Raw genomic sequence first — 14,891 nt, 5'->3', positions numbered from 1 at the left:
CGTTCAACCAAGCTATTTCAAGCCTTTAGAAGGGTCCGTCCCCAAGAGTGCACATTGGGGATTTCAAACCACTGCAACATCTGAAGCACCGGTCCTTCCGGGTTGTGGCTAGATCTTGAAGTTGGGGGAGGTTCCCGTCGCATGGGGGTCCTGGAGGGTGCCTCCCATTCCAGCACAAGTGGAGCATCTAATTATCAGCAGCTCCCCAACCTCGGCAACCCTCGCTGAGTGCAGCATCCCGGCCCACTCCCCCCTCCCATGCTCCACAGCTGGGGCTGCTCAGTGGGACGCCTCACCTTCAGGAAGTCCCCGCCCTGACAGTCGATGGAGACCAGGTCATAGTGGATAGTGATGAACTCCTCAGGCTCGCTGATGAAGAAGGCAGCGCAGTGCAGCTGCGGCCGGTCGGCAGTGAAGGTGAACTGGCCCTGGACGCTCAGCATGTCCAGGCACCCTGGGGGAGGGCAGCGGGGACGGGGTCTCAGGCTGCAGACACGGCAATGCTGGCCCCGGGCACCCCTTTCCGTGCTCCCCATTCCCGGGTCTGCATCGCCCCGCGCCCAACTCCCAGCATCGGCTGTGAGGCTCCCGCATTCCAGGGCGCATCACTCCATCTCGCCCCAGTGTGCCTCCTCAGGACAGACCTTTAACGATAGGAATCCTAGCCAGTCCCTTCCAGGCGATGCCCTGGAGCCTCCTGCCCTCAGCTCAGAGCCCCAACCTCCCCACCTCCCAGCTGCCGCTGCGGGTGGACCCAGCCCCGCAGCCCCGACTCACGCAGAGCGCGGCGGTAGAGCTGCTCTTCCGCCAGCTCCCGCTTCAGGTTGGCGCTGAAGAACTGGAAAGGGTCGTGGTCCGCGGCTTGCCGCAGCTGGCAAGGAAAATGGACCAGTCAAGAAAAGTTCAAGGGGTGGGAAAGGGGACCAGGAACAGGGCACTCTCCCTGCCCCACAGCAAAGAGAATAAAGTGATGGGATCATTTCCGTCAGACCAGGGTATCCCCAGCGGCGGGAGCTAAGGAGGAAGAGGCAAGGAGGAAGGCCAGTCTTGGAGGAAAGCAAGGGAAATAACAGCGCAAAAGACAGGGAAGAGCCAACCCAACAAAGGCAAGAACCCAAGCAGTCTGCCCACCCCCAAGGCTGGACACTCACGGCACCGGAAGGTGTGATGGGTCAGTTCGGGGATCGCTCACCTCTAGGTACCTGCTTTCCCCTCTTAGAGCCACCAGAAAGATCAGAATGAAGTGACATTGAAGTTTGAAGGAAGGAGACATGCTGGCCTTGCCTCTGCAGCTATTGTGTTCTGCTCCCGAGGTCTCAGGCTTTGCTTCCACACCTTCGCCCAAGCTGAGAGCTGGAATCTGGTAGGGTCCCTTAGCTGAGTCTCTTTTATAAAGCAGCAAAGAGAGAAGGCTCTCTGCCCCTTAAGTGATCTGAGCTCAGTAACCATGGGTTACCCTGTCTCAGTGACAACGTACGTGGTGATGACGAGGGTCTAGCTTTCAGCCCCAAATTTTCAGAGCGGTCAGCATCATTCACCAAGAATGATTTCAGGCTCTTAAAACTTAGTGAACTAAAGTGTGGGAGAAAGAATGAGGTAGGGGTAGAGAATAATGGAAGGCATTTTACTTGACCTGCCAAATGCTGAGTTATCCTTTTCTATGGTTATTCAGGGGGTTTCTAGTCTTGCAAAGCAAAGTGACAACATTACACACATGCATAAAATACCCAACATTCACCAAGAATGATTTCAGGCTCTTAAAACTTAGTGAACTAAAGTGTGGGAGAAAGAATGAGGTAGGGGTAGAGAATAATGGAAGGCATTTTACTTGACCTGCCAAATGCTGAGTTATCCTTTTCTATGGTTATTCAGGGGGTTTCTAGTCTTGCAAAGCAAAGTGACAACATTACACACATGCATATGACACATATGACCTTATCATGCAGCCTTGTCACATAACCTTGGATGGACTTGTGCTGGAAATTGTCAGAAAATATAATATTCATGCAATTGCTCATGCCTCTCAGTAAGAAACTTGAGGTGTTTTCAGCTCAAAAGAGAAGCTGAACAGAAGTTGAATTCTGATTTTACAGAGTATTGCAGTAACGTAATTCAAGCTTTCTTTCTGTCCCTTAATCTTTGCTTTATCCTGGTCCAGTTTCTTGTAAGCAATTCCTTTATGAGAAGCTAACTCTGGTGTCTGTGGACTTCTGGATTTTAGCTGAGCTCTGAATGTATACGCGATGGACGTACGCTAGGGCCTGACAACTGCAGCCATGACCTTAGTATCCATCTGAACCACGTGAAGTCATTCCATTTCACGATTTCAAATACCTGGATTACTTTAATACTCTGATAGAAAGAACTGCCCAGAAGCTTTATTATAGCTCTTCGTCAGCAAACTTCCAGAGCTAAACAAATGACTTAGAGATCCAGAAATAAGTTAAGTATAAGCTTATCTTTGCTGATTAGACAAAAAGAGAATTGCTTCTCCCTTATGTTTGAAATTGTGGGAAATGTGGGGACACACCACTTTTGGCTTTCCCACCCCTTTCCAATCTATAGGCTAAGCAAGACAGCTACAAATCCTGAAAACTTCATGTTGTTTATCTCTGCCAGACAGAAAACATGGCCCTACTGTAGCTTTCATTGTTATTAAAATTATTACAAATAATGAGACCATAATAAAGGGTTTTAATTCAAAGAAATGGTTATATTTTTAGTTTATAAATACTCAAAATGAACAACCATTTCCTTAGAGGTGTCAGAACTTAATATTTTCATATTTAAAACAATTCTGATCTCCAAAGGGGCTACCACTTAGTTGTTTAAACGGGAGGCCTTCCTACCATAGTCCATCTTTGTAAACAATATCAGACCACAGAGAGCATGAGAGGGAAGGTTGCCTAAAGGTCATGAACACTGGCCACCATGTCCTTCTCCCCTTTCTGGGACTGTTTAGATGTCTGAATTTTAGAGAGCGTGTAAAGAAACCTGAGAGGGATAAAAGGGGAGGAAAATAAGTGATTTAATACCAACTTGCTTGGCCGAAACACTCCAGGCCAGCTACAGGTCTGTCTCTAATTGTGCTTGGGGGGAAACTCAGGCACACTCATCACAAATGCCACAGGCCCAGTCTCCTTTCCCACCAACCTAGCCACGGCCTTGGCTGGCTCCCAGAACAAAGCTCAGCACTCAGCTTAGAGACCCCTGCTTGTCCCAGTAGGGGCCTAGCTTTACTAGCATAACCACAGAGATGTTTTTCTCCAATCTGCTAGCTAGCTTGCCTGGTGCTTCTTCTCTCTTTCTCTCTAAATATCTCTCTCTCTCTCTCTCTCTTTCTCTCTCTCTCTCTCTCTCTCGCACACACACACACACACAGAGAGAGAGAGAGAGAGAGAGAGAGAGAGAGAGAGAGAGAGAAAGAGAGAGAAAGAGAGAGGAACCACATACAAGAAAAGCTGGGGTGAAGGAGGGCAAGCATAACCACTTTTACATAACAACCTACAAATAATAGCAGATGGATGCACTTTATTCCACCAAATTCTCTGTGGGGGAATTAGTGTGTAATTTTCACCAGCTTGGCAAATGTCTACTAAGTCAGTAGAAACTATGTTAATTTTGTTGCAAGGAGGGTTTTGTTTTTGTTTTTGTTTTTATTTAATTAAGAGTAACTAAAGGATGGAAACTAGAACCTATGGGCGGGAACTAAAAGGTAGAATTGGAGGACAAAGAGAAACCAGGTAGCCGTTCTCCATGAGCAAAAGTATGAAAAATGGGTGAGAGCAATAGAAGTATTATTTGGATTAGACAGGAAGAAAACTTTCTGGACAATAAGTAGGCCTATGTCTAAGCACTGAAGATACATTATTTTCATGGACTGATTTAGTCATCCAAACAAGTTGACTGGGCATTTTGAAATACATTCTTAGTAAACTCAGAGTCATCAGTCTGTTGGTTGGAATGACATGCATGTCCTCCTCCATTCTCTGCACAAGTTTTAGTTTCTCTCCGTATTTTGGAGACAACTTCTCCAATGCTGACGTTAATACAGTCTCTGATCACTGTTTTTAGGACTTAAACTATTATTAGGTAGGGTTAAGACTTTCTTTTTGTCAGGTAGGATGAAGATTTTTTCTTTCACAAAACCCCAGAGCAAATTGTCACCTGTGTAAAGCCTGAAGGTCTAGGTGGCCACACAATATAGATCCGTATTATATTCCTAAACATTGTGGGGGATGGGGGGGGCAGATTTTTCAGTTGTGCTGAGACTAAAGAGGCTTACACAGATAAGTTCTGAGTAGCATGCAGAGGGACTCTGTAATCACCCATATGGCCTGTGAAATGATTGTGACAGCCAAATGTATGCTTATGGAGCCTGTCACGGCTTATACACTGAGGTGTCAGACACAGCAAAGAGGACTACATAATCTCAAATCTCTTTCTCGTGGAGGGTTGGTCCCAAGACCCCCTTAAGTATTCCCTATCTGTAATAGTAAATGTTTTCTTTCGTCATTCACTTCAACAGAGAATACTGCCAATCCATGCTTTGGAAGACACTTGGGGAACCAGTATAAGCCAGTTGTTGAATAAAACTCTCAGATGTCAGTGCATTATCTTCTTTTCTTATGGTTAAGATGACCAGCAGTCTTAAACATTAGGATTTTGGGGGTTGCAAGTGACTTGTACCAAATTTGAACTTAAATAAAAAGGGAGATTATTATCAGGACACAGGGATGTCTTGAAGAATGCATGGGCAAAAAACAAGCAGCAGAGAGGCTCGGATGCTGCTTCCCAGTCTCTCTATTTCAGGTGCCTTCCCCCAGCATTTGCAGTCTCTGTGGCTGTAAACCAGCCATCAACAATTCCTAAGCCTTAAAATTACAACTTGACAAATGAAAATACCCTGAACCAATGTTCTCATAATCCTCAGTCCACAAAATTTTGTGGGAAAAGGCTCAGGGGCCAGGGGCTAGGATCTTGTCATAACATGACTGTTGCCTTAACAGCCATTGGATGTTGAAGGGAGAAGTAATTTCCAGAAAAAGGGATGCCGGATTTATAAAATAATGGGTATCTTCGAAAGAATAAAAACAAACAAACAAAGAAAACAAAACCATGGTTCAATGACCTCTTTGATCATAAGTTTTCTCACCTATAAAATGTGGTCCACACTGGGAACTATGGTAGAAATTAAATATTATACTTGCCTTAGTTAGACAATAGCCTTAAATGGTAGCTATTATTAAATTATACCAATCATGTATCTTTATCACTAGGGCTAGTCTTCTAATGAGAATTTTATAAGAGCGTATGCATAGGATATGTTTTTCATATAATTATTAAATTAAAATGTATGTCTTCCTATTAGAACATTGACAGGTTTTAAAAGCCATAGTTAGAAAAAGAGAGAACTAAGTTTTAATATAATTACAAAACTGCATTTCAAAAGACTAGCTAGGAATGGATTCCATTAAAAATTATACACCGTAATGGATAGTGGCTTAGCTGCATCAGAAAGAAAAGCTGAAATGTAGAAAGCGGTAGAATTGAGAAGATTAAGGGAAGGGGAAAGCTGAAGTTATAAAGCAGAAACACAAGATAATTAAGAACTGCCCAAAGAGATTCTGTACCGAAGATTGTTGAATGACATCACCTGTTAAAGCTTGGGGACACTGGGAATAAGAAAGCGATAACTTGTCAGGAAGGCTTTCCAAACAGTGATGTTGTGAGGCACTAAGAGAGATTAAAAGATCTGCCTAGATTATCACAATGAGTCAGAAACAAAGTCTAGACTAAAAAGACCCTTCTATATCCAGTCAGGTAATCAATCCTTCTTCAAAGACAGCGGTCCTGGAAATCAACTCGAAAAATTATATTTTAGGTTTTAAAAATTACTAGGCTAGCAGCAAAAAGTGAGATGGCACTGGCCAAAGCAAGACATTGGCAGATCAATAACTGCAAAGGAGATTGGGGATTGTTCATATTTGTGCAATGGCTTTCTTGACTTTGGAATGACATTGTTATCTTGACTTCCTTCAGGCTTACTCTAAAATATGCCATGACTAACATCTAGCCAATAGATCATAATGAAATGCCATTTAATAATCCTTCACTGCCCGCATCAAAGGGAAAAGTACAGCCGGGTCCAGAGCCGTTGGTGTGTTTATCATTAGGTAGTGGTGACGTGCATTGGCATGTAACATCAGTCTCTTCTCTGACGGAAGAGAAATAAAGTGTAGAGTCTCATTTTTTAGTGCCTTAGAATAGATCTAAAGGAGAAAAGTCTGTCAGTTGTGTGGAGTGACACGAGAAGCTCTAAATAACGAAAACAGTAAGCAAAAATGCAAGCTAGGTAGTGGTTAGCTATCCGTGGTGCCTTCTTAGCTCACTTTCATGGGACCCCTGCCAGAGGCCAGCCTGCTTCTCCCTCAGCCAATCCTTCCTTCTTACCTTCCACCCTCCCTTCCATCCTCCCTTCCATCCTTCCTTCCATCCTCATTTTCTTCACCCCTCCCTTCCTTCTTCCTTCCCTACCTTTCCTTCCTTCTTACCTTCCACCCTCCCTTCCATCCTTCCTTCCATCCTCATTTCCTTCACCCCTCCCTTCCTTCTTCCTCCCTCCCTCCCTCCCTTCCTCCCTTTCTTCCTTCCTTCTATTCCTTCTTTTCCCTCCTCCCTCATTTTCTTCCTTCCACAAACTCTGAGCAACAGATTGAGCTGTTCTATACCCATAGTATTTTATATATACAGCTGAATAGCCTTTATCATATTTTATCATAACTTTTAACAGGTCTGTCTTCAACCCTAAATGCAAATTCATGGAAGTCTGGCCCATCCGTCTGTATCCTCAGCATCTAGCACACACACCCAGCACTTCTGGGTGGTACCTAAACGCAAACTGAAAAGAAGGGCTTCTGCTCCTCCCACTTAGTTATAAATTAGAGAACTGTCACCACTAAAATCCTAGCTGACAACATCTGAAAATGTGGCACCAGCCAGGTAATGAGAGTCAAATGGTAAAACCTAAGGAAAGGAAAGGGAAGAGGTGCTGAAACAGATCCTGGAGTCAGTTCTAGAAGACCACAGCATTGGGTAGTGAGAAAGGTGGCAGGGAGCTGGAGGCTCAGGGCTAGGACTCAGGTGGGGCAATCAGGGCACTTGCCTGGGACACAAAAACTCAGTCATCATGATAAATATTATAATGCAATATATGATAAAATGAAATCAATGCAAAAAAGCCCATGATGAGCAAACTATTGAAATTTGAGATAAAGACACCATTGGTCTTAGAGACTTTTCCTTTAGCCTCAGGCTCCATTCGGGATCAGCACAGCACTGTGGTGGTAACACATAGGCAACACCCCGTAGGAGGAATTAAGAATTCTAGGGGGTTCATTCTGGTTTCCATGTTTATTAGCTATAGAGTGAAAATAAAGGGGCTCTGCATTAGGTGTCCCAAGCCCTGGATCACTGACTGACAGCTTGGGCAAGTCATTCAAGTCATTTGTAAGATGAGGGAGGTGAGTGTTAACTGTGAAGATCACAGCAGGAAACAGCACCCTCAAATGGGTAGTTTGGGGAGAGTTTAATGGAAAGACTATATAAAGATGTGGGCCTCATGCAAGGAACCTTCAAAGGAGGATGCAAAGTGCTAGGACTAATAGCAGAAAGGAGATGTCACCTGGACAGAGAGGGGAGGGGTCACTGGGGGCCATCCAGCCCTGGGGGCTATTGGGTCTCTAAGGTCCTGCAGTCCAATAGATTTGCAAATTATTTGACACTCTTCCCACAAAAAAGTGGAGTCTCATTCTTTTCCTTAGAATATGGCCCAATTTAGGGACAGGCTTCTAATAATTTAGGAAAATGACACTGATTTCTGAGGCTAAGTTAGAAAAAGCAAAATGCCTGGACTTCAACGTGGATTTCTCTCTCCCTCCTGCGACACATGCCTTTGGTGCTCTGAGCTACCATGTAATAAGTCCAGTTACTACAAAGTTGCTGGAGAGACCACATAAAAATAGATGGAGATGAAGAGGTAGACAGGGTAAAGGGGGTCAAATATAGGGAGGTTCGGGGAGGGTGAAGTGGGTAAAGGGGATCAAATATATGGTAGCTGAAGAAAACTGGACTTTGGATGGTAAATACACTCATTGAAATGGACTACAGACTAGTGGTTACCAGAGGGAGGTAGATGAGGTAAAGGGGGTCAAATATAGGTAGGAGGAGGGTGAAGTGGGTAAAGGGGATCAAATATATGGTAGCTGAAGAAAACTGGACTTTGGATGGTAAATACACAATAGAATATATAGATGTCAAATGATAATGTACATCTGAAAATTATATAATTGTATTAGCCATGTTACCCCAATAAACTTAATAATAAAAAATAAATAAATAAAATAATCCATTGATCCAGTGCTAGCATCAATAAACGCCGCTTCCTGCTTAGATTAATTAATTAATTAATTGATTAATTAAAATAATAAATAAATAAAATAGATGGAGACGTCTGGGACTGCCAGCTGTTTCAGTTCCAGATGTTTTGATAATCTCAGCCTGGGTACCAGACATCTGAGTGAAGAGACCTTTGAGATGACCCCAGTTCCCAGCCACCAGCTGACTGCAACATCATGAGAGACTCCAACCCAAAACCATTCCTCTGAATATGTCTCAACTATTCAACCTGCAGGAACTGTGAGAGATAATAAATGCACTTCTAAGTCACTAAGTTTTGGAGTAATGTGTTATACAGGAATAGATAACTAATACAAGCCTGCCTTAGTCTGTTTGGGCTGCTATACTAGAATACCACAGACAGGGGGGCTTATAAACAATAGAAATTTATTTCTTATAATTCCAAAGGCTGGAAGTCCAAGATCAAGGTACTAACAGATTCAGTGTCTGGTGAGGACTCCTTTCCTGGTTCATAGGCAGCTGTCTTCTTCCTGTGTCCACTCATGGTAGGAGAGGCAAAGAGCCCTCTGGGGCCTCCCCTTCATGAAGGCTCCATCCTCATGACCTAGTCACCTCCCCAAGACCTCTCCTCTAAATACCATCACACTAGGGATTAGATTTCAACATATGAATTTGGGGGGGACACACTCGGTCTATAGTAAGGCCTTTTCCATTTCTAATCTACATTCTCAAGGTCCCCAGGGTGTCCCAGCTGTGTGATAGCCTTTGTCTACGAAGCCCTTGAGCTGAATCTCCATCTTCAAGGCATGCTCAGAACAGCTTCTAGACAGAGTCAACATCTGTAAAACCAAGTTTGCTGGTGCCAAGCTCAGCTTGTGGGGCATAGTTAGTAGCTGGAGAGCAGATACTCGTCAGCCCTGGAAAAACTGAACCCCATGCCTCAGCCCTGAAATCAGCATGCCCTCGCCAGCTGCTTACTGAAATTATATATAAACGATCAATAAGCACTGCTCCCTTTTAAATTATGACATTTTCCTATTTTAAATTATTACTACTGTGCAAACAGAACAAGATTCTTCTAAGGCATTTATAGAGGGGGAGACCATCTAATATTGAAGAAATCAGTTTTTTGACAATATAATAATTATATTGTAGGTGCCATTTATATTTTAAAATCTCATGGTATAAAAACCAAACTGAATACTAAGCATCTTTAGGGTTAAAAAGTAAACCTCCAGAGCCAACTGAAAGAGATATCAATGGCTCAAACTGGAACAATTTGAACAACAAAATGAAGTATTATTAGCTTATAACTCAGTATATAAAATAAATGTCCATGAGTCCATTTTTATATAAATGATTGAATAAATTAATAAACGGGGAGAAGAGACAAATCTCCCACTCAGAAGAATCCCAAATAGTTTGTGCAGATGTGCTGCTATTAAGGAGAGGGAGCATAACTCCCCACTTCTTGGGCTACCCATAGCGACTTCCTCCCAAAGAGTACAGTACAAGAAGGGAGTGGAGGGAAAGCAACTTGACTGTGGAGAAACCTGGCACACACTATCTCAGCTGATTCAAGGTCAACATCAACAGTCATAAATCACATTGCTAGCATGTACCCTTGATATGATGTAATGAAAATAGCACTTTGCCTTGGTGATCTTCCTCTTATAAACCTATAACCCAGTCTAATCATGAGTAAAACATCAGACAAATTCTAGTAGAGTGGCATCCTATCATATACCTGACCAGTATTCCCCAAAACTGTCAAGGCCATTGAAAACAAAGAAAGTCTGAAAAACTGTCACAGCTAAGAGCCAAAGGAGAGATGGCAACTAAATGTAATGTAGTACTGTGGATGGATGGGATCCTGGAATAGAAAAGGGACATTAGGTAAAAACTAAGAAAATCTGAATAAGTTATAGACTTCAGTTAATAATAATTTATCAATATTTATTCATTAATTATGGCAAAGATACCATACTAATGTAAGATGTTAATAATAAGAGAAACTGTAAGATATATGGGAACCTGTACTATTTGTTTAATTTTTCTGTAAACCCAAGTGTTCTTTAAAAAAATCTATTAATGATAAAATAAAGTCTTTTTTTTAAAAAATAAGCATACATATATGGGCTTTCAAGCATCAGAATGTATCTGATATTTGCCAGGCAAGACCCAAAGGAGTTTCACCTCCAGAATTTTTCAGGCCTTCCCTTCCAGTTCTTAAAGGATTGTCTCTCAATTCCATCTACACTTAATTATGCCTTGTTTTTTCCTCAGCCTCTTTTGCTTCTCTAGCTTTCACCTCCATCGTGCTGAAGAAACACCCCTCACTTAGGTCACTCCCAGTTTTTATATCTACTGATCACTTTCATTGTTCCTTGACTTCTCTGCACTATTTGACACTTTCTCATCGTCTTCTTTTTTGAACTTGTTCTTTTGGTTTTTTAGGTAAGCTTGATTTTTTAAGAGTCAGACATATACTAATTTTGAAAACAACAAAAAAGTGACACCAATTTTTTATACTTATTTCACCCTTTATATTATACATATAAATTTACAGCACCAAATTCAACAGTTGACTTTGTTTATGTCTTAAACACTAGAAGGACAGAGTCAAAAAAAAAAAAAAAAAGCTAAAAAAATGTTTTCCTTTTAAAATTTTTCTCTCTCTAAATCTGAAATACATGATTCTAAAGAAGCAAATCATTTGTAATAGTCTGAGAGATAAAATAACTTGCATTTAAATTTATTGGCTATGTTTTAGGGAGGCAGTAGGATATGGGAGACAAAGATACATATTCCAAGATTTTCCTTACAAAAATAAAATTATAGAGTGACGTCAGAAACATGGCAGAGTGACAGATATCCCCAGATCTCTCCCCTTGAAACAACGATAAGCTGAACATCTAAAACTCAACAAAAAACACCCAAACTGCACACCAGCACTTCGGAGAGTGGGATCTGCTCCTAAGAACTACCACAGGGATCTAAGAGGCTTAGACGCCACCTACTGGAAACCAAAAGAAAAACGCCTTCTTTGCAACAGGCTAAACAGAGACCTTTATACAATAAATCTTTCTGGAAAAAAAAAAAAAGCAGAAAACACTTCCATTAATGCCCAGGGGAAGAAATAGTCCATTAAACACCATGAATAACCAAGGTGACAAGGCAGCTCAGAAAGAAAGAGAAAAATCTCCAGAAAATAAGCTTACAGACAGAAATATGCTACTTAAATGACAGAGAATTCAGGATGGTATTTCTGCGAAAACTCAGTGAATTCCGAAACGAGTCATATCAACAATTTCAGGAATTGAAAAAACAACTAAATGAGCAGAGCAAGGAGATTGAAACCCTCACAAAGAACCAAATAGAACTTCTGGAGATAAAAAACACACTGCAAGAGTTGAAAAATGAAATAGCAAGCTTGGGAAATAGAGTCCACCGAAAGGAGAAAAGAATCAGTGATATCGAAGATAGAAATCTAGAAATAAATCAGAAGGAAGAAGAGGGAAAAGGAAGAATGAAAAGTAATGAAAAAGAAATACGAAAACTAGCTGATAACACCAGGAAAGGAAACATAAGAATAATTGGCATTCTCGAAAGGGAGGAAGAGGAGCAGGGATTAGAAAGCATTTTCAGACAATTAGTTGACAAGAATTTCCCAAATCTAAGGAATGAGCTGGAGCTTGGAATTCAAGAAGTCAACAGAACATCCAATTATCTCAACCCAAAAAGGCCTTCTCCGAGACACATTGTATCAAAATTATCAAAAATCAATGACAAAGAGAATTCTCAGGGCAGCCAGGGAAAAGAAGACAGTAACCTATAAAGGAAAATCCATTAGACTAGCATCAGACTTCTCAGCACAATCCTTACATGCCAGAAAGGAGTAGATCAAACATTCAAACTATTAAATGAAAGGAACTACCAGCCAAGAATAATGTGTCCAGCAAAGCGCTCCTTTAGATATGAAGGAGAAATAAAGACCTTTCCGGACATACATTTTCACAAGTGTAAATCTTTCAAACTAAACCTGTTTCTACTTCCATAAGTTGTAACACAGCATAGCTGATTTCCCTTCAGGTGTATTGAATAAGTGTTTTTTCAGCTTCTTCAAAAATATTCTCACCTGTTTCATGCAGCCTATTCAGAGAGGCTAATTCTCCAGTCACTTTAAACATTGACTCCTTGAATAAACAGAAACAAATGAACAGTATCCTGAACCCTGTCAACTTTTTAAGAGCCAAGGAAAACCACTCGAAATAATTTGCCTTCACTAAATAATTTAAATTGACTATTGATGTTGTTCCCATTGGGCTCAACATTTTAAGCAGCTATTCTTAACTGAAGGCTAATGGTCTTAAACAGGTTTATTTTTTCTGGATACATTTTTTTTTTCCAGCTGCTGCAATCAATCAATGTTAAATTTCTTGCATGGCTAGCAAATAAGCCACTTGGACATGTACTTTGGTTGCAGCCTCATTTCCTTCATTTCTTTTTTCTTTTTTTTTTTTTTGTGAAGAAATTTTACTATGATGAGATACAGTTTTTAGTTTGTGTAACTTTTCTCAATGTTTTTTGTGATTTGGTAATATTGTGATGAGTTCTTAGTCTAGTAATGTCGACATGTATTGTATTCTTTTAGCACAGATGCAGGTTCGTTGCATAATAAACATAATGCTTTGCCATCTAATTTGATAACAAAATAATCCACATTTCATTGTACCTTAAAAATGGAATATTCTAAGTCCACCTTTTTTTATGTTTTGATTTGACAGGTATATCCTAGTAATAAAATAATAAAATGTCCCAGCATAGTGATCTGCATGGCACTAGAAATGCTGTCAGTACAAACATGTTACTGTGATTTGTAGTGTGTAGCAGCAGTGTGAAGTGATAAAATGTCACATATGGTCTCAAAAAAAAAATGAAATTATGGTACAAATACTATTTCCAATGTGATTTATGTCATATATCATGAACATGATTTTGTTATTAAATACACTTTCCCAATACTATTTAATTGGTTACATAACATTCTATTATTATGATATTTTATTTAACCAATCCCCTATTGAACGTTTCTATTGTTTCTAATAATTTACTATTGTAATCAAACCAATATATAATTTTAAATCCTTATTTTGATTCTCTAGACTGAAACCTAAAGACTTTAATGGATCCTCAACATAGATTCTCAAAAGTGATATCTCTTTGGGTTTGGGATCAAGGATAAATCAACAGACCAGAGACAAGGCAGTACCATTTACAGTACTGGAAAAGAGAAAGATCAATTACTGTTCATAAAATCATGAATACTCAGAATCAGACATTTCCCTTAATATTCACTCATTGCCTTCTTTTCAATTTAGAAGAGAGTTTGAAAGGAAAGGAGTAGACGCATTCCACCGGACTAAGCAAAGTGGATGCTTCATTTACAAAGTTAAGATGGTAGATTTTAGATGGCTACATATGGCATCTCATAGCACATTATTTCTGTCTGCAAAGACCTCTGGGTATTCTGAGAGCTAGAAGGGTCAAATTAATCTCAATGATGTGTCAAATTAGTAATCATATTAATTCCATATTGTCACCTGCTCTTTGGCAGGTTTAATAAGCCACATGTTAAATTGATTATGCAAATTATCTTAGGCAAATTAAAACATCTGTTCCGCATATCACCGTATTTCAAGGTGAAAGTCTTCTCGAAGGTGAGTTTTCAGTACTATTAAATATGACATGTGTTTTGGTTACATTGTGCATTGGTTTACCAGCATGTCAACTCACCATTGGTATCTTTCTTATGCCATACATCAGGATGCTACATTTTTCTAGCACTGTTTTTCATACATAATACACGCCGACATGATCCATAAAAATGGGAACAAAAAATATGGCATAACTATAAGAGATTTATCTTTTCACCTCATGAAAGGACTAGTCATAAGGCCATAAAGGAGATATGGGCATACACACTGGAAATCTCTCCAGGAGAACCCAACAGAATATATAGGCTTTGAGACCTCTGGGAGGCTTGTTTATCTATTTATTTCTTTTAGTGAGATCACCTACCCTTGAGTTCATTATGATGCCTTTGCTTTCACCACCACCATTGTTTCTCAGTTGTATTTTCAATAAAGAAGAATGAAATGATTCTCAAACTCTAGCTTTATATAAGAATCAGCTCAGAAGATTGTTAAAAATACAAAAATCATCATTTAGTAGGACTGGGGTAGGAGCCAGGAATCTACATTTTTTAAGCACTGAAGATGATACTATTGTTATGGTCTAGGGTCTGCACTGAGAGAAACTCCTATTCACGGATAGTTAAGATTTAAGAGTGTGACATCCCCAGATTTGAATTCTTCCTCTGCCATTTATTCTCCCTGGGCAAGTTATTTCATATGTCTCATTTCTTAGTCTATAAAATGGGACTACTACTTGACACGCTGTACACCTTAAAC

At 40.5% G+C, this 14,891-nt stretch overlaps 1 protein-coding gene across 1 annotated transcript in view; it reads right to left on the bottom strand.

Annotated features, from left to right (window-relative positions):
* Window positions 1-1,352, bottom strand: part of CRHBP (corticotropin releasing hormone binding protein) — a 12,077-nt gene extending 10,725 nt beyond the window's left edge. Inside the window, exons 1-3 of the mRNA XM_006913160.2 lie at window positions 1,193-1,352; window positions 778-871; window positions 297-454 (exon numbers count right to left, since the gene is read on the bottom strand). Of these exons, the coding sequence (XP_006913222.1) occupies window positions 297-454; window positions 778-871; window positions 1,193-1,273 (333 nt within the window). The 5' untranslated portion in view covers window positions 1,274-1,352. The remainder of the gene's footprint in view (window positions 1-296; window positions 455-777; window positions 872-1,192) is intronic.
* Between the last annotated feature and the right edge of the window lie 13,539 nt (window positions 1,353-14,891).

This window comes from Pteropus alecto, unplaced genomic scaffold (genome assembly GCF_000325575.1).
Source record: "Pteropus alecto unplaced genomic scaffold, ASM32557v1 scaffold20, whole genome shotgun sequence".
Lineage (NCBI taxonomy): Eukaryota > Metazoa > Chordata > Mammalia > Chiroptera > Pteropodidae > Pteropus > Pteropus alecto.
Note: the sequence above shows the minus strand (reverse complement) of the source record. Positions and strands in the feature narration are given on the sequence as shown.